This window comes from Triturus cristatus, chromosome 9 (genome assembly GCF_964204655.1).
Source record: "Triturus cristatus chromosome 9, aTriCri1.1, whole genome shotgun sequence".
Classification (NCBI taxonomy): Eukaryota; Metazoa; Chordata; class Amphibia; order Caudata; family Salamandridae; genus Triturus; species Triturus cristatus.
The window spans coordinates 882,645,471-882,671,314 of NC_140592.1; the positions used below are offsets into that span (position 1 = coordinate 882,645,471).

General features: G+C 45.0%; 2 protein-coding genes across 3 annotated transcripts in view; one reads left to right on the forward strand and one right to left on the reverse strand.

Annotated features, from left to right (window-relative positions):
• Window positions 1-5,229: 5,229 nt before the first annotated feature.
• The window catches only part of LOC146799013 (cholesterol 24-hydroxylase-like), a 223,506-nt gene continuing 202,891 nt past the window's right edge, over window positions 5,230-25,844 (reverse strand). For both annotated transcript variants that reach the window (XM_085626409.1, XM_085626408.1), the window contains exons 13-15: window positions 19,442-19,530; window positions 7,195-7,261; window positions 5,230-5,566 (exon numbers count right to left, since the gene is read on the reverse strand). In XM_085626409.1, coding sequence (XP_085482535.1) covers window positions 5,408-5,566; window positions 7,195-7,261; window positions 19,442-19,530 — 315 coding nt within the window. In that variant the 3' untranslated portion in view covers window positions 5,230-5,407. The remainder of the gene's footprint in view (window positions 5,567-7,194; window positions 7,262-19,441; window positions 19,531-25,844) is intronic.
• On the forward strand, window positions 8,078-10,984 carry LOC146799014 (WD repeat-containing protein 82). Its single transcript, XM_085626410.1, has one exon. The coding sequence runs from the start codon at window positions 8,492-8,494 to the stop codon at window positions 9,431-9,433; it is 942 nt and encodes a 313-aa protein (XP_085482536.1). The 5' UTR covers window positions 8,078-8,491; the 3' UTR covers window positions 9,434-10,984.

Sequence of the window (25,844 nt, forward strand, 5' to 3'; positions counted from 1 at the left end):
CAAGTTCCAATAATTATTGATTTTCCACATTTACCTCATCTTTGACATTATCATAATTCAACATCACACATTTTTATTAGATATTATCACTTGTGCAAACAAACAGTGTTGACTCGTGCAACTCTATCCTTCCACTACTCTTCAGAAATAGGAAGACATCACACACATCTCTAATCTCTATTAACACATTACATTTGCTAACTACACATTACCCTTCAAATAATTTAAGCTAAACCAAATCAATCTATTTAGTAACCCACATTAGTAAATCCTCTAACTCATCCTCTAAATTTGAGGCTAAGCAGCAAAGATTTTAACTGACATAAAGAAACTTCTTTTGGGTGTGTGAAATGCTTTTTTATGTGGGCAGACTGTGTGTGTGTAATTGGTTGCTGTTGTAATGAGTTCATTGGTTGATGGTATACAAAATATTGACTGCTCATTCCCTCCTCTTTGGTGTACCAAGTGTTTTGTATATGTGTTTGAAGCCTTAGTGGAATACATGATTTACAATACAAATATGTATTGCTCTCAGCGAGTGTCACTAGCGTGACTATCATATTCTAAATCTGGCTATACACTGCAATGACATGGCAATATGGGAAACAAAGGGTGCTTCCCACTGTTTGTCTCCTCATACAGAAACTCCATGCTGCTCTAAAAGGTCTCTTAGAGAGGAGACACTTTCAGTGCAGGCCTAGCTCTATGCTCTGAGGGACAGCAGAGAGCATACCTTCGGGAGGAGAGGAGGGGAGAAGGCACGGACGGTGGGACAGCAGTGAGAGGTCATGTTATATTTGGCTCCTCATTAGTCTTTTGCACCTGTGTAGCAGTTGACAGCAGGGGCATAGGAGTTTGAGGGCCATAAATAACATAACATTATTAAATAAATAAAAAGTGAATAGCATGGTTGTTTTTCATCTCGGGGTTCTTAGTGACAATATGGCAACTCAAACTTCATTGTCATTGCCAATGTGAGGTCACTTAGGAACCCTTAGTGAAAAACAGCTCTAGGAGTCACTGCTACTCATCTATAAGTGTATATGTTGACATTTTTCCAATTATATTATCATAGTTAAGATATGATATTTTATATTTATTCATTCAAAAATATATTTTTTAATTGTTTCCCAGTGTTTTTAGTTCTATGCTTTTTTTTTTACTTCTTTGAGAGTGTGTTGCAGTAGCAGCGACTGACCATGTGTGATGCTGGACTTACTCCAATCCTTGGCTCGAGTAGTTCTGAACCTATTTTGTCAGTAGTTCTACTGCGGTAGATTTAAGTTTCACTTTGTGAATAGCAATTGTCTTGCTCTTTTGATGATGCCTTTTATTATTTGCAGGTCCCTCACTAAACCCCTTCTTAAATTTCTCTTAACTCCATCCCTAGAGAAGTGAAGGGGGAATATTGCAGACTCATCTCTTTTCTTTCTTTCTACATAAAGGTGATCCTTGTCCAGAAAACCAGTAACCATGCTTGTGCTTTTTATTTTTTACCTTGTTATTCCATCCTCTTAATCAGGCTATTTCACAGAATATGCCCTTTCAGCTCTATTTAGCTAGGGCCATATTTATGACCCAGTTTGTGCCACTCTTGCACCGGAGGCATTCATGGGTAAACCACATCACTGCAGCTCAACATTCCCATGCTAGTGCACAACAAACTTCCAATGTTGAAAATAAATGGGAAGTTGGAGCTAAGCGATAGAAACCCCTCCTGTTACGATCAATTGAACTCATGAACCTCAGTACTGCAGGCCTCCCCAAGCATGGAGACCACAGGTCTAACTCGTCAACAGGTGCATGATGTAATCAACGGGGGAAGAGGAAACGGAGCTCCAGGCACAAATGTCCTACCACAACTACTTTTTAAAGTCAACCCGAATACTGGGTGTCCCTTTTAACCCCTCTATATAATCACTGTATCTCTACTGACCAGGTTAGGGACTCCTGGAGAGGGGCAATAATTCACCCTATATATATATATATATATATATATGATAAACAAATTGCCCTTGAGCTTAGGAGCGCACTCAGCCGGTAACACACCATCCGGTTTTCTTTTCAGGCATCTCGCTCTTGTCAATCCAGGTAACTGATTAGACCTGACGCGTTTCGAGAATATTTATCTCTTTATCAAAGGTCATTATGCAAATCAAGCGCACCGGAAGTTCTACAAGCACCTGCGTAGTGCATTTGATTATGGTGCATGTTGGGACCTATAGTCCAATTACAAGCTGTTATTATCCTTTAAGTAAGTCCAGTGTGCATTAGGCCTGCACTGTAATTATATTCGCCCTGAGTGGGCCCCAGAGCTCAAAGAACGAGTGATTCACCTTGTCACCATCACTGCATTTCTCGCCCAGAAGCAGTTCCGAACTCGCAGCCTCCTCGCACACCAAGGATGGTGCTGACACATCGAGGATGGTGCTGCTCCTCACGGCCGGGCCGCCGTGTCCATAATGTGATAAACAAATTGCCCTTGAGCTTAGGAGCGCACTCAGCCGGTAACACACCATCCGGTTTTCTTTTCAGGCATCTCGCTCTTGTCAATGACAAAGCAATACATACAAAATCTATGGTATACATATGTTTTGTAAATTTCAAAGATGCTTTTGATTCAGTCCCATGCAACATCCTATGGCGGAAGTTAGCAGCAAGAAACCTTCCGCCCCTTTTATTGAAAAATATTGTTACTCTGTACTCAAACACCTGGCTTCAAGTTAAACTTGAGGGTGGCAGCACCTTAACCCGTAAAATACAAACATGGACAGGTTCAACACAAGCATGCGTTCTAGCCCATTTGCTCTTCAACTTCTTTTTGGCCAAAGTTCTGTTAGACCTAGATGAAGTGGATTCACACTACCCAAAGTTCGGTGGCAAATTCATCGACTGCCTCCTCTACTAGAGCTCTTGGATAAATTGCACAACTGGTCGAAATGCAACAGGCTCTCCATCAATTTCAAGAAAACCAGAATAATGATAATTGGCATAAAGATAAAGAAGCCAGGACTGTGGCACTTGAATGGTCTCCAAATTAAAATTGCCTTGGAATACAAATATATGTGAGTGATTATGGACAACTGTGAAACCTATCTTCCCTACAAGAAGTCCCTAAAATGAAAAGCAGCTACCTAACTTCACACATTCGTAAAGCTTTCAAGAAAACCTTCTTGGACTCTCCTATGTACCCTTATTATGTGATGAGCACCAAATTGATGCCCACCCTAGCATATGGTTCAGAGGGCATGTTTAGAAAATGTTCCAATCAACTGGACAAACTGTTAGTTTGCTCATATAGAAGGGATTTTTCATCTTACAAAACAAGCAAAAATGTGCCTGCAATTTAGCCAATCCAATCAAATACTGGAAAGACAAGCTGCCTTTCCGAAGACTTGCTTCAAGTTCCCCTCTGCAAGGCTTGATACGCTGAAAAGACAATTACGGCTAGAGATAACAAGCACAAGCGGCAGGGTCGCAGCCCAGGCTTCTCTGGACCAATCATTACAGAATCTACAGGCAGCTGTGCTGTGGTAAGCTCCCATCACCTTCACATCTTTAAAAAAGTTAATTACTAAAGTGGTGCATCAGAAGTCGCAACTGGCAGACAAAAAAAGTTGGCTCCTTGCATGCATGCCTAGACGGTTTTAAATAATTATGAAATAGGGGGTTCGCAACCAATTTTTAGTGTTTTCATGTCAAAACATGTTAAAAAAAAGCTTACTCAATATAGGTTGGGTGGTCTGCCTATCCTGGACTATACACCTGCAAGGATAAGGAAAAGCCCTAAACTTCTCAGCAGGTTCTGCCAATCTTACAGTGAATCACTTATGCAGATTGTCTGCATCTGCAGGGCTCTGTTGCCCGAAAGGCGTACACTGTTAAGATCACAATTTCAGCTACTGGGCGTATGCTCCTGCAAACCTGCTATAATGGCCTCCCTTAAACCAGAGTATCCCAGACTGTCAGAGAGATTTGTGAAACGTATGCAGGCAGCTGAAAAACTAGTGTGCATTGCAACGTCCTGCGAATGATAAACCAGTACTATGCACTTTAGGCCCTTCCAACATCACAAGAACTGATCTATTGTCTAGATATGTCCAATCACAGTTTTAGATGAAACTCAGAGCTGACCAATCATAAACTTGGCAGCCCGATTGATCAATCGATAAGTTGCCATCTAGGTATCCAGCATTACATAAAAGATGAAATGTAGGTTTGGAAATAGCCCTTGAAAAACCTTCGAACAAATTGGATTTCGTTTATATTGTTTTTATCTATGATCAAATCATGATCTGTATAAAGATGAATGTATGTAGTTTTTAGAGATTTTTAATGCTAACTGGTGGTAGCAGTGTTAGTATTTATTTCTTCTTGGATGTATGGTTTTAATGAACTAAAACATGAATAAACAGCACTTACATGGTCAACTAATGTTGACATCAAAGAGGAGTAGCCAGTGCCAGCAGCTGGCAGGAGCTTTGTTGCTCCTGGCACTGCATTTGCTACCACTGCTCCCAAGGGTCATGATGCTGGTGACAGGAACAGAAAGTAAATAAGGACCAAAGAGGCTCTTGACATCTGATTCCACTTGTTTCCCTTCCCCTAGCCGCTTAGTACCAAATAGGAGAACACTGATGTCATAGGAGGCAGGGCAAGGGGTGACAGGCTAGTTGGTGTCACTTCCTCTATCTTTGACATTTTGTTGCAAACACACATAACAAATTTCAGTCGGCCGGTTCAACAGTTAGAGGGTACGGATGTATGACGTTACAACGCATACTTTTACAACGCATGCACTTACAACGCAATTTTTACATCGCAACATCCACTACAACGCATTCCATTACATCGCATGACACTACAATGCATTTTAAAAAACTACCTTTACAACGCATTCCATTACATCGCATACTACCTTTACAACGCATACCATTACAACGCATACTGTTACATTGCATTTAAGGTAAGTATTGGATAGTATAGGGGTAAAAATTACTATTCTAACTCCAGGGGGTGCAACAGTAGGGTAAGTGTTGGATAGTGTAGGGGTTAAAAATTACTATTCTAACTCCAATGGTATGCATTGTAATGGTATGCGTTGTAGTGTCATGCGTTGTAAATGATGTTCCGTTGTAATGCCTGCGTTGTAAGTGTAGTGCGATGTAATAGTTGTGTTGTAAAGGTTGTTTCCCAGAGGGTACATGACAGCTACAAAGATAAGCGAGATTTAAACAGAGAATTAGGTTTTATTCTTCACTAGGTAAACTGCGAGCATCGAAGCCACAGAAATAAGATCTTTACAGTGTCGCAGGCAAATGTCTACTGGTCAAAAAAAGTATTTGTTGATTAAAAACTAAAATGCAGACGTTTAACTGGAGCAATAGAAAAACAAACACAAAACACATCACTTGGAACCCTTTGTATTACTTCTGAGTGTTATTCTGCAGATCACACCATCATGTGGCCTAAGCGAGCTAGTGTCCATAATCTTGAAGCTCTGTCCAGGGACCAGTTCAAACTCAAATCTCTGCAAAAGCTTTGCCATCACCACTTTAGCCTCCATCTTGGGGAACAAAAGACATGAATCAGAGATTAACAAATGAGAAGTGAATATATATGAGACACAGGTTTACATTTGTGCTTTATTTTAAAATGATCTAAATACACCAAAATCAACACCCTGTAGAAAATGTGTTTTTGTTTACTCGTGTTGAATAACACGAGTTTATCTAACAGTCTAAATCTACTAACGTTAAAAAATGTATTCAAATAATAATGAAAAGTATCACTGTACTCCCAGCCATTATAGTTTAGTGCTGGATGTTTGGGATTAATTGACCACTTTCTTGGCGCTTCCTCAGACTTTCATGTTATCTCTCATTCAACTTAATAGGAATTTCTCTGTCATTTCTCCTTGCATTGTCCTCGACTTTCTGCTACCGCTGCACAATATAGATGCTTTATGCATCCATTAAAAAAACTACACAGGAAGGTGCCAAAGTAACAATGTTTTTATTGCAATCTGGGCCTCTATGAAGTGGTATACTACAGATTTGGGCCTCTGGGATCTTAAGCCACTTATTTTTTTTAAACATGTTTGATTAACATATCAGACCACACAATTGACATTTTCGTAAGTGCATTTAAGGGTATTGTGAAATGACAGGCTCATTTATAAATGTAGGTGGCACAAATCAAATAACCGCAATTCAAGAAAGGAAATCTCCTTTATAATTATGCATTGAATTGCAAATAGGGGCGTGTCCTACTCAGGAAAAAAACAGCATATGTCTATGGAAAGAATACAGATGACATTATGCCTGATAAGAAAATTAGGTAGCTCGTATGCCAGTCCTATGTTATGTTTGCATAAGTCTGCCAGCCATCTCGAAGAATTACTAACCTTTTCCAGAATGCAGAGCAGGGTAAAGGAGACATAAAATGAGACTCAATCGCTGCCACAGTTTTGGGCTGACTGGTGTCTAAATAGCAAGAACAGTGGCATTTTTACCACATTAAACAGTGGCAAATCGTTGCTTGTCTCCGGTACCTAAAACCAATGTGCTGCTTTTGGTTGGAAATGTAGCGGCATTAATTGACATATCTAAAGTGAACAGCACGACATAGCAACATAACAATACAACAGGACACATCACAACATAAAGTCAAAATAAAACGCAACATCCCAATCACAATAGCACCCAACAGCACATGTTTATGATGCTGCAATTAACCTACCAGTACAAAGAACAACAGAACACATCACCACCACAGCACGATGCCACACAACAAATGTGTAAAAAACATTCTTGTCACTCATTACCACCTTCACAAACCTGCTTCCATAATAAGGTGGTGAAAGATGTTTGCAACAAGCACTGCCTTTAATTTACCACAAAAGACATGAAATAGCACAAGTAAAATCTTTCACGATGAGGCCCCTGATCTTGGCTTCCACTCTGCCAGTTGCCCCTCTGTCCTTAGCAGAGTAAACCCCTGCCCATGAAACATAAATGTAAATGTAAATGTAAATGTAAATGTAGAATGACGAAATTCTCGTCAGAAACACATTTCTGCATTTCTTAGCAGAGTGACACAAGTGTACGCACAACTCTCCAGAATAGACTAAATTGTTGCAGGATGTTAGATTACATATAGAGTGCGGTCGAATATATTTGTTTTGTTTCTTACCTGGGCAAATATCTGTCCGATGCAGGAACGTGGCCCCAGAGAAAATGGAAAGTATGTATAGTAAGGCCTATTGAAAAATATAAGAATGAGGATCGTTGATAATTTAGGGATATCCCACATGGTAAATAGAGAAAATAAATATTTTTTGTTAAATCACAATTCTTGTTAATTATTTTGTAGATTGTAACAGTTAATCTAACACAACACTGTTGGAACTGGCCCTTTTCGCAGGGCGATCCCCAAACGCTTTGACTTCCTCCTGTATTTTCTGCCCCTCTTTTTGTTGACATTAGGACTCTGAGCACTTTACCACTGCTAATCAGTGCTAAAGTGCATTTACTCTCTCCTTTAAAACATGGTATGATTTGTTTACACCTGTTTAGCATATTTAATTTACTTTTTAAGTCTCTTCTACAGTGGTATCTCATATACTCAGATCCTGTAAATTAATTGATACCAGTGAGCCTGCAGGGCTACTTGTGCCATCTACAAAAGTAGACTTTCAGACCTGTCTCAGTTCTGCCAAGGCAGGGCCTGCATGCACAGTTACTGCACAGTTACTGCCACATTGACTTGGCATTTAAAGTTACTTGTTAAGTCTTAAACTCCCATTTTACTACATATAGGTCACATATAGGTCACCCCTAAGGTAGGCCCTAGGTAGCCCTATGAGCAGGGACTGTGTAGATAAAAGGTAGGGTATGTGCCTTGATTGCGTGGCATGTCCTGGTAGTGACAAACAGCCTATTTGATTTCAAACTGATGTGAGGCCTACTTCTCTTATAGGCTAGCATTGGGAATTCCCTTATAGGTACTTAAGTGGTAATTCCCAGTCTGAAAGGAGTGGCACTGCCATGTTTGGCATGTTTTGAATACTGGAGACGGTGAGAACCGGGAATTGTATAGAGACGCGAGTTCCGGTCCGCAGCAGTTTTTCTGATAGCCGAAAACTTGAGGCGTAGACTTCTCTGCCCCTTTTCTGATACCGAAGCTTTCAGGCCCGCCTCCTGGTCTTGGCTCTCTGCCCCGCAGGCCTGCACGGCCTCCTCTGTTGCATTGGCTAGTTTCCCGCCAGTCTCACGGGCGGGCCCCGAATTCACATTTCCCTCTCTGCACCTCACGAACATCCTTTGTTCTCGTTTTGTGACCTTCCGCTGGGGCCCGGCTTCGGGTCCCTAAGTCAATCCCGCTGTCGGCTGCCCTCGGGTCGCAGCGCAGCTCCTGCAGCCGCATTGAGTGGTGATTTCTACTGTTGAAACCCCCCCCGGTCTTGGAGACCACCTTTGCGTTCCCAGAGATGAAGTTGACCGATAACGTGCTGCGCAGCTTTCGCGTAGCTAAGGTTTTCAGAGAAAATTCCGACAAAATTAACTGCTTTGACTTCAGCCCCAACGGGGAAACTGTGATATCCAGCAGCGACGACGACTCCATCGTGCTCTATGACTGCCACGAGGGAAAGCCGAAGCGGACTCTGTACAGTAAGAAGTATGGGGTGGACCTTATCCGATACACACATGCTGCCAACACTGTGGTTTACAGTTCCAACAAGATTGATGATACAATCAGATACCTCTCTCTTCATGACAATAAATACATACGCTACTTCCCAGGACACAGTAAAAGAGTTGTGGCTTTGTCAATGTCACCAGTTGATGACACATTTATTTCGGGTTCTCTTGACAAGACAATTCGACTTTGGGACTTACGTTCTCCAAACTGTCAGGGCCTTATGCATCTCCAAGGGAAGCCTGTGTGTTCGTTTGACCCGGAAGGACTCATTTTTGCTGCCGGTGTTAATTCCGAAATGGTTAAACTTTATGACCTTCGCTCTTTTGACAAGGGTCCGTTTGCAACCTTTAAAATGCCATATGAGCGTACCTCTGAGTGGACTGGGCTGAAGTTCAGCAATGATGGCAAGCTTATCCTTATTTCTACAAATGGAGGGTTTCTTCGACTGATTGATGCATTTAAGGGGGCTGTCCTGCATACGTTTGGGGGATATAATAACAGTAAAGCGGTGACACTGGAGGCATCTTTCACACCTGATTCGCAGTTTATCATGATCGGGTCGGAAGATGGGAAGATTCATGTCTGGAATGGTGAAAGTGGAATGAAAGTAGCTGTTCTCGATGGAAGACACACGGGTCCTATAACTTGTTTACAGTTCAACCCAAAGTTCATGACTTTTGCAAGTGCATGCTCTAACATGGCATTTTGGTTGCCGACGATAGATGACTGAGTGGGAACAGCAGGACTTCCTCAGAGCAGTACCAATTGGCTGAGGGAAGATTCTGAGGCAGCACTGAGAGATTTCTCCTTTTGAGCTAACTTGTGATGAGGCAGATGTCTTTGATTCTTCATGCTTCTTCTACCAGTTCCCTCATTGGTCTCATACTTGTATTACCGTTGTATTCGAAGAGGACAAACTTTTTCATCCTGCGTGGTTAGTTCTGATCTAACAGTGCAGTGTTATCCTTTCTCCGTTGAGTCATCTGAAACATACAACATGCTGTTACTGTTCTCTCATCTGGCTTGGGTCTCCAGTTGACTTGTATGAAGTGGCCAACTCTGCATTTCTCATTTGCCAAATTGAAGGTGAATGATCCTGCTCGTATTCAAAGTTCACAAGAGATTATCATCTATGTTGTAGACTGCCAGTTGCTGGACTTGCATGACCTACTGTCATGAACATTTGCGTGGCAATCTGCTGTCAAAGGTGCCGAGTGCCCCGAAGTATCACTTGCCTGCGGTTTTCATCCTAATAGCAAGTGCAGGCACTGTGCATAACTAAAGGATTCTGATGGACAAAGCAAGACTTATTGACTTTTGAAGCCATTGTAGTCTCCATGTTTGTATCCTTTACACTGTATTACCCTTGGTTGTTGTTTTTCTGTCTTGTACATATTCATAAAGGGGAGGGGGAGTTGTATTTTTTTACTGTTGAATATTAAAAAAAAGAAAAAACTTAACTGACCAGGTAGTGTGCTATCCAGGTCGTTGTCCGTGCCATACTGTAAACTGATTCTTGCGGATTGTTGCTGCATCAAATGAAAATCTGCAAGAGCTTGAAGTGATATGTTTATTTACAATACTCCACTTTATCTGTAGTTCTCATTGTGAGGCTATACCCAGGTAGATCCTTGGTTAGGAAAAAGGACCCAAGAGGAATTGCATTTGAAACTAACAGTAGAAAGATTATTAAAACAGCGGGCAAAATAAGGGGCGGGAGATTATACAACATTTCAGCATATATCATAGGTCTTGGCAGAATGTAACTTTTGTACTTTAGGTTCTAGACCCTAAAAGCTTGATCACTGATCAAGGGTATGTTTAGAGCACTTCAGTAACCACCTCCACACTACCTAGTTGGGATTTGGTCTAAATTGCTGCCTAGGTTGACGTTTCCTATTGTATAACCTGATTGCCAATTTATTTTGAAACTTTTCCCTCTTGTGTTGCTATTTATTTCCTGAAAGTTTCTTCCTCCCTGTACTACTTTTTAAAATATTTGTAAATTGCTCCCCTGCTTTTTTTTTTTATAAAAGTAAACTGGCAAACATTCACTAGTTCTTTGTTTAAACTGCAGGTATTTAAATTTGTTGTCCCATCTCTATCTCCTTGCCTGTTTTGTATAATCATGACCAACATTTAACACAGTATTGTAAGTGTGATCTAACTCGAGTATACAGTGGATACATATTTCATTTTGTAATGGTTTTTGATGCAGTTAAGCATTACAATTAGCATCTTTCTTTGCATCACATTGAGTGCTCAGATCAAAATATACTATAAGAATACTGGAGATAAATCCTGCTCATTGGTGAAAGTGAACTTTACATTACTATTTTAGAAATGCTACTTTTAAAAAGTGGACATTTCTCTTTGCTAATGACAATGTGTTTTGCAGCCTGACCCTAATCCATGTCTGGGCCTGGTTGACAGCTGCACTTTGTGCATACATTCCACAGCCAACACAAAGGGAGGGTTGGGTTTAACAGGATTGATTCTGGATTCATCTGTATACTGAATGGTCTACCTGGGCTTGGAGTGAGGGAGGGGGGTGCATTACATTTGTATAGGCCATGTCCTGCCCTCAACCAAAGGTCTCGTTTACCCCCTACTGTACGCCTGAGCCAGGGCTGAGTTGAAAGGGTGTGTTGTGAACTTCTAAGGTTTCTTTTGAAGTTCCCCTAGATCCAGTGGTGGCCAGCACAGCTCGCGGGTGGCAAGGTGGGTGCGGGGGGAGGCACGAGGAGGGGTGTGGTTTGGCACAATGTAAAGATAAAAATAAACACTTGCCTTGCCGCCAGGTCCCGCGTCTCTGCTTCTGCTCTCCTCCGACAGACTTCAGGAACAGGAGGCACAGCCAGGATCCCCTGACCAATAACAAAGCTGCAATGCAGCATTGTGATTTGTCTGAGCATCGTGGTTCAATGCTCAGCTAGGAAATGAGGGCCTGGGCATGTTCTCCATGCAGGCTGCAGAACAGGGAAAGTGCACATGACTGTTTGGCCGGTCCCAGAGGGCCCGCCACACAGTCATGTGCACTTAGGAGTGGGCAAACCATTCCTCCCCTACTCTGCTCAGAGAGCAGAGCAGCTCCACCCGCCCGCCTGCCCGCAAAGCAGCACAGAAACATAAAATGATAACTAAAAGTTATATCATTTTATGTTTCCATTATTTGCACTGCTTAAAAGCATTTGGGCGAAGCTTCTCCGCCATTACGGAGCAGCCGCCACTGCCCAGATCATACACATTTTGAGTAAAGGTGCAGGGGCTCTGACCTCATGTTTTTAGACACTGTGTGGGACTTGTAACCACACGAAGCTGGCTGTACATGCTGCAGATTGCCAGAGGACTGATAGGAGGAACCATCATTGGACATAAATTGCTCTGTGGTGCAGACCTGCTGCCTGCTGGGGCTGAGAACTGCCACTTTGCTACAAGGAACCTTGTGCTGGTCGGCCTGCATTCTGCTTTAGTGACACCTAGTTGTTCTCCAGGAGATGGCTGGCTGCTTCCCCCACCCCAGTTCATTTGGGAAGCCTGGGGTCCTGCAGGATACCACTTCAGCAACTTGGCTCCGCTATGTGGCATGCCCTGTGTCCTTCCACTCAGCGCACGGGGAGCACCGGGTGTTGGCCCTCTTGTCCCAGAGTGAGCATGTGCTGAGCGCTGCATTTCTGGCCAGCATAATGCATGTTCACCACTCTGAGAGGCCTGAGGATTGTTGTGGTTATTTGTCTCGACACACCGGAGTTCATCGCTGAGCCCCAGAGTCTAGAGGGAGTTGCCATTTAAGTAGAAACCAGACGTGAGTTGTCTCTACTTTGCTGCGCTGTGCTCTGGCAGTGAGGAGTATTCCTGCTGAGCTGAAGGGACCGGCCTATCCCGCTCGTGAATCACACTGCCTAGTGGTGTGCGCGGAGTCCACGAGCCACGTCTTGTGCCAACTACAATCATCTCCAGTGGGCAACCCAGCATCATAGCGCCGAAGAAAGCCCTGCTCTGCATCGACCAAGAAGGCCGGGCGGCTCTGGGGCATTATTCATATGGGGTAAAACCGTTAACAGAGGTCCCGATCCTGTTTATGTTACAAACTACCCTATCAGTAGAAGGAGCGAAGAGGCTACTGTCTCATACAGGGGATCCCTAAATGTCAGCATAATATGTAGTAGGGTGGCAGGTACACTGTCTCCTACGCTCTTATGGTTGTTTCTTGTGATCTATACACAGCTAGTCATATTTAGTGATGCATGTTGCATATCATGCCCTGATGGTTAATGTATATTGTTTTAGACTTGCCTTGTAAGCACAGTATTCATGATTCATGCTTTATCTTCCTAACCTATTGCATTTCATGCCTCAAGGATCTAGAAGGTATTGTTTTGATTCTTATACTGTTCTGGAGAACAGGTATTTCTGACTGCTCTTGCCAAGCTATCAAGGCGTGAACATGAGTTATCTTCAGTGTGTAACTTACTTGCCCTGACTAGTGGCAGGTTCTGCCTCGTTTAGGTGCAGAATGCAGCACAGATAGAAAGAGGACGTAACAAGAAGAAGTAAAGATATTTCTTGTTATTTCTCCCATGGGAAGGCGTAGCATTTTGGTGCATTCCCAGGTCTACCAGTAATAGTAAATTTGGGAATGCGTCCATGAGAGTTGTGTTGGAACATCCAAGCAACGCCCTTGGAACGCCTTCCCTGGGAAGAGTAATGGAATGCAGTGATTCGCGCTGCATTGTGTTACTCCGCCACTCAGGGCCATGCAAAGTGTCCTTGCATGACTTGATAAATCACATTTGGAAGTTGCCTCATTCATGCATCATGTTGTGTGGTGCAAACACGATGCAACCCCCTTCATAAATAGGGCCCGGGGAACCTATGGTCAACATATGTCAGTATCTGGATTGACTGTGAACAAAATTATTGGTAGAAACACTGACAAAATTGAAATACCTGATTTGAAAGTAACACCAATCTTTGTAATAAGCATGACAAGTGGCACTGACCAGAATACATTTCATGAACTTTTTATAGCGAAAAGTCCGGTCGATTTGAATGGAGCAACAATCTTGGAATATTACTTTTCGTCTGATTACTAGGAGTGTTATACTCTTGTGATATGTAATTGTGATGTATTATTAGCAAATCTGGCAAGTAACTCAAGAAATGTATAAGTCTGTAGTTAGCCAGTAACTTGTGAGCTGATTTAGGAAGTGCCAAAATAGTACAAATAAATGGTATATTTTTGGACACTTAAAAAGGAAATAAATTAAATTTTATGTGTTGAGTGTTAGAAATTGAGTTTTCTGATTGGCAAAGTATGCACCCTGTCCAAGCAGGAGCCACAGTCCTTGTCAGGGTAAGTCAGATACACAACATAAATTAGTTTGTGTGCACCCTCTGGTAGTTTGGCACTGAACAGTCAGGCTTAGCTGGAGAGGCAATTTGTAAAGTATTTGTGCAACACTTAAATTACAGTAAGACAGTGAAAACATCACAAGAAGACTCCACAGTTTAGAAAAATAGAGAATATTTACCTGAGTAAAACAAGACCAAAATGACAAAAATCCAATCAGCAGAAGTTGAGATATGATTTTTTTTAAAGATTACATCCAAAGCCAGTGCTTACAAGTCAGTAGTACTAAAAGGTTACATGAGATCGTGCTAGACTAGGGTAAATCTAAAGCTCAGGCCGACCATGAAGGACCGCAAGTAGGCTACACGAACCACGCAGGGCCCACTAAAAAAGTACTTTGTAAGGCACAAGCGCCAGCATCAAGGACTTACTGCGTCAGTTCGGATTCAAGCAGTTGGGTATATGCGTCGGAATCAAGCCTTGCAGTCAGTGTCGAGGGGTCGGCGCTGCGTTGGAGTCAAACCTCCCAGCAGCATTTTTGGATTGTCATTGCGTCATCAAACCTCGGCAGAATCAACCTCTGAACCAATGGACCAAGACTAGAAGGGGCACCTCAGGCAAGGGTAGGACTCACAGACGGCAGAGTTCAGCAGCACTAGCAGATTCTTTTGTGATCCTGAGATTTCAGAGAACAGGAGACAAGCCAACAAGCCCTTGGAGAAACTTGGTTTCAAAGACGTGGAGAGCAGGTCCAGTCCATCTCACTCCCAGGCAAGAAACAGCATGCAGCAGGCCAACACAGCAATGCATGTAGCAAAGTGACAGTCCTTCCTAAAGCACAGCAGCTCTTCTTTCAGGCAGAATGTCCTTGGTTCCAGCAAGCTTCTGATTTGCTGGTGTCACAGGTCCAGTACGTATGCCCAAATGTGCCTCTTAAGTGGGGGAGACATGAAGGAGACCTTCAAAGATCACAAGGTCCCTGCCTTTTCTGCCCAGGCTCCAGACTCAGTACAGGGGGGGCGCAGGCCTTTGTGTAGGGACAAGCACAGCCCTATTCAGGTGTAAGTGTTATTTCCACCCTCCTGATCTATGTCAGGAAGGTCCATCAAGCTGCATCAGTATGCAAATGTTGCACCCCTTCGCCCTTCGTGTGACTCTATAGTGGGAATGCACAAAGCCCCGCTGTCACCCAATGCAGATGTGTATTCAGAAACAGGCAGAGGCACAGAATGATTAACGTTAGAAAATGCCAGCTTTCTAAAAGTGGCATTTCCAGACTTACAATTTAAAATCCAACTTCACCATAAGTTGTGATTCTAAATTGTAAGTCCAGAGACACCAAACAAAAACTATCTATCTTATCCCAATTGGAAATGACACTTAGGTGCCGATTACGATCCTGTAAAAAAATTCCCCGTACGACTCATATCCGGTCTTTTTACCGTACGAATCGTACAAGTGCCGTACAAACTGCCAAGTACGATTCGCATGGGAAAAACTCCATACGAGTCGCATTGGGAATAATTCCCCACACGTCCTCGGGTCGGAAAATGTGTCCGACAATTCCCCGGACGATTTACCGTACAAACGTGAAAAGTGAAGTCCGACCGCGCGAGTACGATCCATCCCGTGCGTCCGATGTCACAACCGTATGGAAAAAACACCGTCCGCACCGAACTCCCATTGCAACCATGGAGACATGTGCCCACATACGTGCCGAACCACCCCCCCCGCCCCCGTGAGTACGCGCCGAACCCCCGTGTATGTACACCCGTGTACGTGTCGAACCCCCCGTGTATGTACACCCGTGTACGTGTCGAACCCCCGTGTATGTACACCTGTGTACGTGTCGAACCCCCCGTGTATACACCCGTGTACGTGTCAAACCCCCCCGTGTATGTACACCCGTGTACGTTCGAGCCGTACCCCTACCCGTGTATGTACACCCGTGTACGTGTCGAACCCCCCGTGTATGTACACCCGTGTACGTGTCGAACCCCCGTGTATGTACACCCGTGTACGTGTCGAACCCCCCCGTGTATGTACACCCGTGTACGTTCGAGTCGTACCCCCACCCGTGTATGTACGGTGCGTACCCCCAGCGCTACGCTACGCGCTGGGGGTACGCACCGTACATACACGGGTGGGGGTACGACTCGAACGTACAGGTGTACATACACAGGGGGGTTCGACACGTACACGGGTGTACATACACGGGGGGTTCGACACGTACACGGGTGTACATACACGGGGGGTTCGGCGCGTACTTACGGGGGCTGGGGGGGTGGTTAGGCGCGTACTCACGGGGGCTGCGGGGGTGGTTAGGCGCATACTCACGGGGCTGGGGGGGTACGGCGTGTACCGGGCCCCCTATTCTGGTCGTTTTGCGGCGTACTTCGCTTTTCCGGCACTTTTTGGGTGCCGTGAAAATATTGCCGTCCGGACTGCTGTCGGTTCGAATCGTACTTCCTGGGTCGTGAAACGCTGCCTGACAGCGTCCCGACGTCACGTCGGAGCATTCCCGGATCACATTCGTATGTATATTTTCGTCGGACGGTGTTTTTTACGATTCGTACGGAAATGGTGTTTCCGTGCGAATCGTACTTCCATGTTTGTAAAGTTTTACAACCGGGTACGAGTCGGACGGAGAAAACGCTCCGACCGACGGTTCGTACCCGGTTTTTCCAGGATCGTAATCGGCACCTTAAAAGGCTAGTAGATATTTACAAAGCTTCGCAAGGAACGATTTGCGCTGCCTTACATGGCTTTGTAAAGAAATGCAACACAAAGCAGGGAGGTACGCTGCCTTGTGTTACTTTTCATTCTACGTTTGTAAACCTCGTATAGCGTGAAATCCCTACACCTCCCAGAGGATGGCTTAATGGGGAGACAAAACTGTTTTCTCCCTGTATTTCCTCTTTCTAAGTGTGATGCATTCTGCAGCATACATAAAAAAAAGGAAAATGCCTTGAGGGATTGTTTTTGTGCAGGAAAGTATCCCTTCCTGCACAAAAACAATTCTCCTTGTAAAACAGGCAATGGTGCAAGGGTGATTGCATTGGCGTTAGGCAGCTTGAAGTGTGCCAGCGCTATCAGAGAGCAGAAGTGCACCATTTCTTAATAGATATGTTGCATTTGTGCTTTCCCCTTCATGCAGCGCAGCAAGTTGCCTAGCTGCACTGCGTTGCATGAAAGATTAGTAAATCTGGCCCTGGACAGGGTCTGATATAGTAATAGGATTTTAAGCCACGACTTGAAGCTCTGGGAGCAACAGTTTATCTAGGAATAGATTGTCTATTCTAGCATATCTCTTGTGTGCTGCTGAGTAGATGGAAAGGTCTACCCCCAAACAGTGTCCAACTCTTCAAGCGCCTACCAATCCCAGGTCTTTCAGCTGTGCCCTTCCCACTGATAAAATACCCACGGTCCCTCTATCTTATTCTGAGTCTTACCTAACATGGCATCGAAAAAGAGATTTAAATTTCTGCTAACGGATCCCAAGGTCCAACATTAGAGTTTGGATTGTGTGCCTAAGGATTTCCTCTTGGCCATGGTTTGTATGTAGATGGATGCCAGCATCAGAGGCTCTCCATTATGGACCCCTCTAATGGCTCTTCTTCTGCCCTCTTTATCTATCATAGCAACCAAAAGGAGGGTATATCAGTCCTTTGGTCACGGGAATAAAGACCTCTAGATAGAAAGAGACCATTTAAGGTACCTCGCGTCATTCCCAGTACCGGTATTAATCAAAACTTGTAATGACCAAGATACTTAATCAAACGATCATCAAAAAGTATTTCCATTATACTGCTTCACCAATTCACTTTGTCACAATATAACAACATATTCTTCAAATGGAGATCATACACATGATTATGATACAGGTTTAGCAATCGATATATGCAACGTCATAACAACAGATAACATATTGTGCATACTGCTTTTGTACCATCACCAATCCATAAGAACAATATAACTAGAAAAAGAATCAGAGAACTTCTAAGGTATAGTTCCAAACCTTGAGAAAATAAAGTATGATCAGCGCCCATGCATAGTTTAGCCGTACTGTAGTTATGCCACCCAGTCACACAGCGGTGTTTGAGTCCTTTTTGATAGGCCTCCACAGAGGTCCTTCTAGCCTAATATCCTTAATTAAAGTTATTGACGTGTTTCAGCCCCTGATGGTTTGAGGGTCTTTTCAGGATGGGGAACTGGTAAGCCTCTTTACCAGAAATGAGTAGGATGTTATTTAATAAAAAACAGGATTGGTGAACCACCCAAGTGATTAGTTAGAGACTAGTGTCACATATACCTTATTGCAGGTTTCTATAATGGTATAACATGTAATGCCTGTAACACAGAAGTGAAGGAATATTAGGTGAATGTATACAATGCCATGTCTGTCTGGAGGAAAAGAAGAATTGTCCTTGGTCTCAAAGGTACATGGATAATTTGAGGGAATTCTGGCCTAGAGTGATGGGCGATGTTAGTGTGCGTTTATTGAAGACTTGGAGTGGGCATAGTGAATCACAGGTCAGTGTGTGTCTGCCTGAGTTGGGGAAATGAATCATCTTATGATTAAATAGTCTCTGTCAGTGGAAGTGTATTATAGCCGTACTCAAAATCATTTTGAGTACTAGTAGTACTCAAAATCATTTCGAGTAGTAGTAGTTCTTTTGAGTTGTACTATCTTTCAGGCACAAGTATGTTTGTAGGGTACAGTTCCGGTGAACCAAGATACCAACCTCTGCCATTTTCTTGCCACCGGAGAAGACGTTTAGGGAACTCTGAGACGATACTGGTCCAGTCACATCAGGTGGGTGTTCTGAAGAAGCCTTATGTATGTATTCAATGGAGTTAGCTCATGTAAAACTCCTTTTATTTATTTGGGATTGTTCAGCCCTCTAACATTGTACGTAGTAATGATTAATGTAGACATTCTATGTTTTGTGGAACAATGCTTTTATCCTCAACATCTCTGCAAACCTTTGAACCCATTTTGTGGGTAGAACCTTTAGTGGGTTACGGGTCCTTTTAAGAAATGCATTTTATACTTATTTGAAGTTGAGTAAAGGAGAAAAACAGTCATTCACATCACCTTTTGACTTAGTCAAATTTTTAATTGATAGAGGTAATATACTGTGTAGTATGAGGGTTAATACCATCTTTTAGCCGAGCTCCATGTATGCTTTTAGAATTGCACAACTACGAAGAATAAAACACATTCAAAAGTAGTTGGGATGCATAACTAATAAAAAACAGTATTAGAAAAACAGAACCCCCAAGTTCATCTGGTCAAACCAAGAGTTATTTCGAAACAAGAAGCAGCCATGCTGACAATTTGAGTAGGTACTGAGTTACAACCATTTAAAGAGAAATGCTTACTTTGGGGCATCAGGGCTAAATCGATCAGGGTTGAAATCCAGGGGGTCCTTGTAAAACTCGCCTAGCCTTCCCATGACATACATATTGAACTGCAAAAAAAGTACATGAATATTACCACAAGGTCACACTGTTACACTGTTAAATCATCGCCTTGCAAACATTGTAATGCTGTAAATGCAATGAATGGGACAAACTACGAATTCAGTGTAATTGAATGAACACATTTTTGTGCACATTTTGATTTACATGATTTTACATTTTTAGTATGTAGTTAATATGTTTTTTAAATTTCTTTTGCAATGGGAGCAAAGTGTAAGAGTGGTAAGGCAAATCCTCTCTCCATCATCCCTTGTTAGCGATGCTCCTTGAAGCAGATGCATATACAAATGTTATGTAAATGATTGGGACAGGCTGTCATAAGGAAAAAAGAAATCCACCTAAGGGTTATCTATTGATGTCATGTGACCTCACATATCAGATATTGTCTGGATAAAAGCATCATCTAGGTTCTCTTTAAGCCAGGGCAAACATTTTATTACACAGGCGAAATCTTCACAGATTTTTACATACTGTATAAATGATGGCTGCAATCTTTTGTATGAGAGGTCACTTGCCTCGTGAAATATGACCAAGTACAAAATGCATGAGTAATTGTGTGTAATTGTCCGGATAGTTGGGACCTTATTCCCAATTTTCCAAACTCCTAGTGCTGACACAGCAGCTTGTAGGGTTAAAAGAGGAGAACATTAATGTTTTTGACTTGTGTCTTACAAGCAGAGAAGAGTTTTATTTCTATAGGTCTTTATGAGCACCACAGCAACATGTTTGTAATGCATGTAATATCTTGTGTAAGTCCCTGAATTTTATGCATTTCAAATAATTTTTTTCTCTCTCTCGGTTATGCTTTCTTGTGTAATTTTTGTGGGAGACAAATTGAAGAATATTACTCATGGTATCTAAGTATTAGGTGGGTGCTGCAGCCCAAAAACAGTTTCTGCTTGCGCCATACTCCAACCACAGTCTTACGTGAATGTTGTATTGGAGGTAAACACTTTCATACAATTTCCAAGCAGACCACTGTCAAAAGAATTTAGTGAAATATTCATTATTTTCATAGAAATTGCTCGTACTATGTGGGAAAACAAATTGCAATTTCACTCACCCTAGTTCTTTTTTATGGCATTGTGGTTTCCAAATTATAGAGGAATTTCAGTGACATGCATTGAAATAAGGATCAGATGAATGTGCTATTATGTTAAATATTTCTTTGTGGAAACAATAATCTCTGCATGGAGATTGGGAAACCATCAGGAAAAGGCTGGACGTACAGCGACGGTTGTGTTTGTTCTGAACTCTGTCTCAACATGGCAGGTAGAAACAAGTTTATTTAGACAATTGTCCATAAAACATTCTAAAAACTAATTTAGCAATTAAAATCTATAAAAGGGCCCCATCTTAACTAGCCGACACCCCCTTCCCACTATAATTCATCATTAAAACTCTTTTTAACAAGCCGAAAAAAACGAGCAATTCCAACTGCCACATCTAAATAACGCATTTCTGACAACAGCTCCACAGCTTTCCTCCTATGGAGAGTATCATATTTAAAACTCTGTCTCCACATGAAACTTGTTGCTGCTAAGAATTTTTCTGATTTTAGGAAAAGAAGACATCATAGAGTCATAGATAAGATTAAGCTTCATTGAGGATGTTGAAATGTAAGTGCAGTGGGAATTACAACAAATGTGTAGCCATAGTATGTCTTCTTTGGCCCACCCTTATATTCCAGATGTGAGCAATCAAGAGTCTGACCACTAACACTGCAACTTATTTCCCCAAATAACCCATCTTTTGGGAAGAGAATACCAATAAACAGAGCTCTTCTCCTATATTCATTTTGTGTTTCGAAATGTGTGCAGACTTCACTTGCCCAAGGTAAATGTTATTTTCACATTTGTTTTATAAAGGGAGTGTGTAATTATAGTGTGTAAATGCCTTCTTCCCAGCGGAATGTGGCCATCACCTCCGTGGAGAAGTGACAGTGCTGTAACATTCATTTGGTTCTTATATACAGGGTGGCCTTGAGGCCTGGGTCCACTTTGTACAGCAATTCTTATGGTGGGTCTGAGACTCTGGACCTCAGCCAAACAGGAATATTCCCAGTCAAAGTGTAGAAAAGTTGCCTATTGCAATAAATCTAGCGACAACCTGGGCACAAGTGTGGAACACATTGTGGAATGATTGTGAGGGCCCACAGATTCTGAAATTGCCCATTAATAAGTTGTTTGCATTATCCTATATTTCTGAGGGCCTTTCAAATGAAAGCAGAGATCCAGAAGGAGGGATTTCGAGTTATTACAGTTCTGCCATATTAGCATAGTACGTGGTGATGTTTATTGGAAACACAAGCATGAATGCTCAATGCGTTTAACAAAATCTAGATACCATTTTATGTGAAATTCCATTGAGACTTTGAGCTTTCTCAACTTTTTCATCTTCTTGTTTGATTAAGGCCTTCCAAGATTTTTCATATGATACTATGTTGATCCTATAAAGCTCTTAGATTTATTCCAAGCTTTGGGTTGGTTCTCCTTGTACCTGACAGTCTCTACCCTCAGGGTACAAATTGTGGCTATCAGGGTCATGAGAGAACACTGAAGTTTCTCATCTTCCCAAGAGTCTTCTGTTGTCCTGCCTGCAATCTTTTGCTTGTTGAGGGGCTTGTCTTAGGCCATGAGGGCCCTCCAGTACATTTGAACCAATGCCAGAGAAGGCCCTGAAATACCTTTTCCTCAAAACACTTTTATTTCTAGTAATTACTTTTGCAAGGGGCTAGAAGAACATAGGACCCTGTCAAAACCAGTGGCAGATTTGCATTTGATCCTCTGGAAATTGTGACCATGTTTAGCTCAGCATTCCCCAGTAATGATTAGGAGATTCTTCCAGCTCTGTCTTCTACAGAGAAGTCTTGGTTAGGAGACCGCTTGAGCTTGTGAAGTGGTATGGGTCTATGTAGACTGGCCCTTCTTCACTAGATGCTCAGTTATAAATAATGCTCCAATTACAGATAGGTAATCTTCATTGTACAGATTCCCAAACTTTTCTAGCTCAAAGTAGTAAATGAGCTAGGTAAATGACTTATGCAAGGAAGCAGTGTGGCTCTATAGACACATGGATTTTTTTTCTGAGAGTTCATACAAGCATGCTAGACCTCACAAATTGCATTCCCTCTCAATACAGCCCACAATCCTATCAATTTTAATTTTGAGGCTTTAATGATGAACTTTTTTCAAGATGTCTTTGCTTCCCTTGTCAAAATTCAAATTCAAATAAGCTTTATTCGATTTTTCCAATAAAATCATCAAAGCACATAGAATCACATGATTGATAAACAATTCTGCATTAAAAATCATTAAATATATTATCAGTATCATATGTTAAAAAGCCTAGCTATACTCTTTAAGGAATACATGTGCCGGGGGCGTGGCCAAGCAGCATGGCCGACGGGACGTGAGCTCCGCCGGCTCCCGCTCCATTGACCCCAAAATCCTGTAATAATGATCCTGCCAGGACCCCTGGGCCGACGAATGGAGAGTGCATCGACCCCCTGAGCCCTGGGGATTGCTCCGGTGCGTAGTGAAGCGGGAATCCTGTGGTGACGCCGGGGTACGGCGCCCGTGGTCGCCTGGCCGGCAACGAGATCACGGGAGGCCGGGGTCTGGGGCCTGCTCCCGGACGCTGTGGACGGCCGGAGCGTGGTACACGGCGGAGCCCCGGAAGAGGGGCCGTAGGTGCCTTGACCGGCAGAAAGACCTTCCTCGAGTGGTGAGGGCGACATCCTGCACCAGTACATGGCGGGGGGGCTCGCGGTCAGGAGCCTCCGCGAGTGCCTGGCGGGGAGGTCAGAGAGCGGATCCTGCGTTCCCCGACCGGGGAACGGACGACGCGAGGCCGCGGTCTGGGGCCTACTACTGGACGCCGGGGAACACGAGACTGACCCCAAGCGGACATCCTGAGGGGACGGCGCTGCGGCCTGGGCGCCCCCGGAACGTTGCGGGAGGCCGAGTCGGGCCTCTGACAGACCTGGGACAACTGCGGAGTGTGGCGGAGCCTGGCGCAGCGGGTCCGGCCTACTGTCACTGGGGAATCGGCGACCTGGTGAGGAGGTTGGAGGAGAGGTCCGCGACTGGGAGCTGGTGTGAGAGGCGGGTGACGGAGCGGAGGGGCTGCCGGGCCCGACTGGAGACGTGGTGCGGCCGGTACCGATCCTGCGAGGGAGTGCCTGGTGCTCACGATTGGCGGCGAGGGACTGGACCTGTGGCGCCGTGGGGCCCCGAGGTGCGGAGCTACGAAGGACACGGGGGTTGGCCGCACGGGGGGCCGCTGGAGGTTTCCCTGAGCTGGGCTCTCGCCGGGTCACGCTGCGGAGTCCTACGACGGCCCCGGATCTGAGAGGCCAGGTGGGGATTGGCCGGCGGCGCCTGGACCGCCTCGGAGGTGAGAGATCTGGACGCTGCGAGACGGGGCGCAGCCTCGCTGTGGGCGGCCTGCTCCGGATACTTGACTTGCCGCCTGGGTGCCGCTGGATTCGGGCGGTGACCACAGGGAGTGGTGGCGGAGGGGGGTCGGCGCAGCCCCCGGGCTCCTAACTCCTCAATCCTTGCCTGAGTGCCTCCCGCGATCGGGAGAGGGAGCAGACTTTGGGCCCCTGTGCGGCCTTGCGGCGGCCTTGAGCGCCTCGGGAGGACTCGGGGATGACGAGGGGCAAGATGTCTCGATCGATGCAGCCGAACACGATCACGCAATATACCACGCAGAGACTGCCATCCCAGCGGCTTACGCGGCAGACGGGCCTAAGCGGGGCGGAGGACGACCCGGCGGAGCCCTCCCGTGCGGAGTTGCTGAAAGCAATACAGGGGTCCCATTCGGCGTTGGAGCGGCAAATCGAAACGGTCTCCATTGATGTGAACTTGCTCAGGACGGACCTCCGAAACGTGGCGGATAAAGTGGCCGATGCAGAAGGAGATATAGCGCACCTGAAGGGAGAGGTGAAGACCCTCACACAGACGGTCGGGCAGCTCAGGGCTACGACAGCTGCCCTGGAACGGAGGGCGGAAGATGCGGAAGGGAGGGCCCGCCGCAGTAACATTCGGGTCGTTGGTGTGCCGGAACGGGCAGAGGAAGGCGACGCAGAACGGTTCCTAGAACGTTGGATTCGCACGAGTCTGTGCCCGAAGGGGCTGTCGGACGTTTTCGTTATCGAGAGGGCACACAGGGCCCTGGTGCCACCGCCGCGGCCGGGGGCCCCTCCCCGGGCCATCATTGCCAAAATCCTCAATTACCGCGACAGGGACTGTATTTTAAAGGCGGCGAGGGAGGTGGCGAATCTCATGTATGAGAACAGCAGGATCTCCATTTACCCGGACTATACCCAGCAGGTGCAGGAACAACGAAAGTCATTCTTGGGGGTTAAACAGAAGCTACGGAAGATGAACCTACAATACATGCTGCTCTATCCCGCAAAGCTAAAGGTACTGTGTCAGGGGAAGGCTCACTTCTTCGAGTCCCCGGGGGAGGCCTGGGAATGGTTGGAAGCCCGGGGAGAGGATGTCCCGTCGGGAGCAGAGAGGGGCCCCCGTGAGGTGTGGCGCATGCGGCCGCAGCGGAAACGTCCCAACAGGCGCAGGTATTCCGCGGGGCCGGTGGCAGGCCTGGACGGTGGCAGAGTGACAGTGGGGGCTGACGGGGCGTTGCAGCTGGGACTGGAGGAAGCAGAGGAGGGGCCGGAGCCATCCGCGGGATGCCCGGTGGGCCCCGACGACATATTGGTCCCGGACACGCTGCTGGCCTCGGGGGGAGAGGTCGTGGCCGCAACCATGGTGTTCCCGGAAACTGTGGGGGTTGGGACTCCGGGTCGGGGGGAGCCCGCTTGAAGCAACCTGTCGCCCTGGCCTGGAGAATCTGGGAAGAGCTGTGACACTACCCTGGGATGTTGGTACTAGACTGTGTGGGGGCTGCGCCAGGGACCCGGGAGGGGTTTTGCCGTCTATGTGAAATCTGAGAACGGGGGCGAGATGGACTGTGATGGGGGGGACTGGGTGGTGAGGAGAGATTTGATCAGGGCGCGCCTGGCATGAATGGCTGATAACGGGGTCGGAACGGGGGTCGGGGTGGGGGGTGGAGTGGTGGTTTGCGTGCGGGGGTATAGTTTGGGTGTGTGAATGGGGTGGCTGTGCACGTCCTGGCACCAGCGGGGTAAGGGCATATGGGCAGGTTTGGTTGTTGCTGACATAGTGCTCGAGGGTGGGGGGAGGGGGGTATTGTTGGGGGGGATGTTGATGGGGACAGTTGATGACATCAGTTATATTGTAGGTCAGGTACCGAGGTGGGGCTACGTAGGGAG

Coding starts and splice junctions, on each gene's coding strand:
- LOC146799014 (XM_085626410.1), top strand. CDS start 8,492: ATGAAGTTGACCGATAACGTGCTGCGCAGCTTTCGCGTAGCTAAGGTT.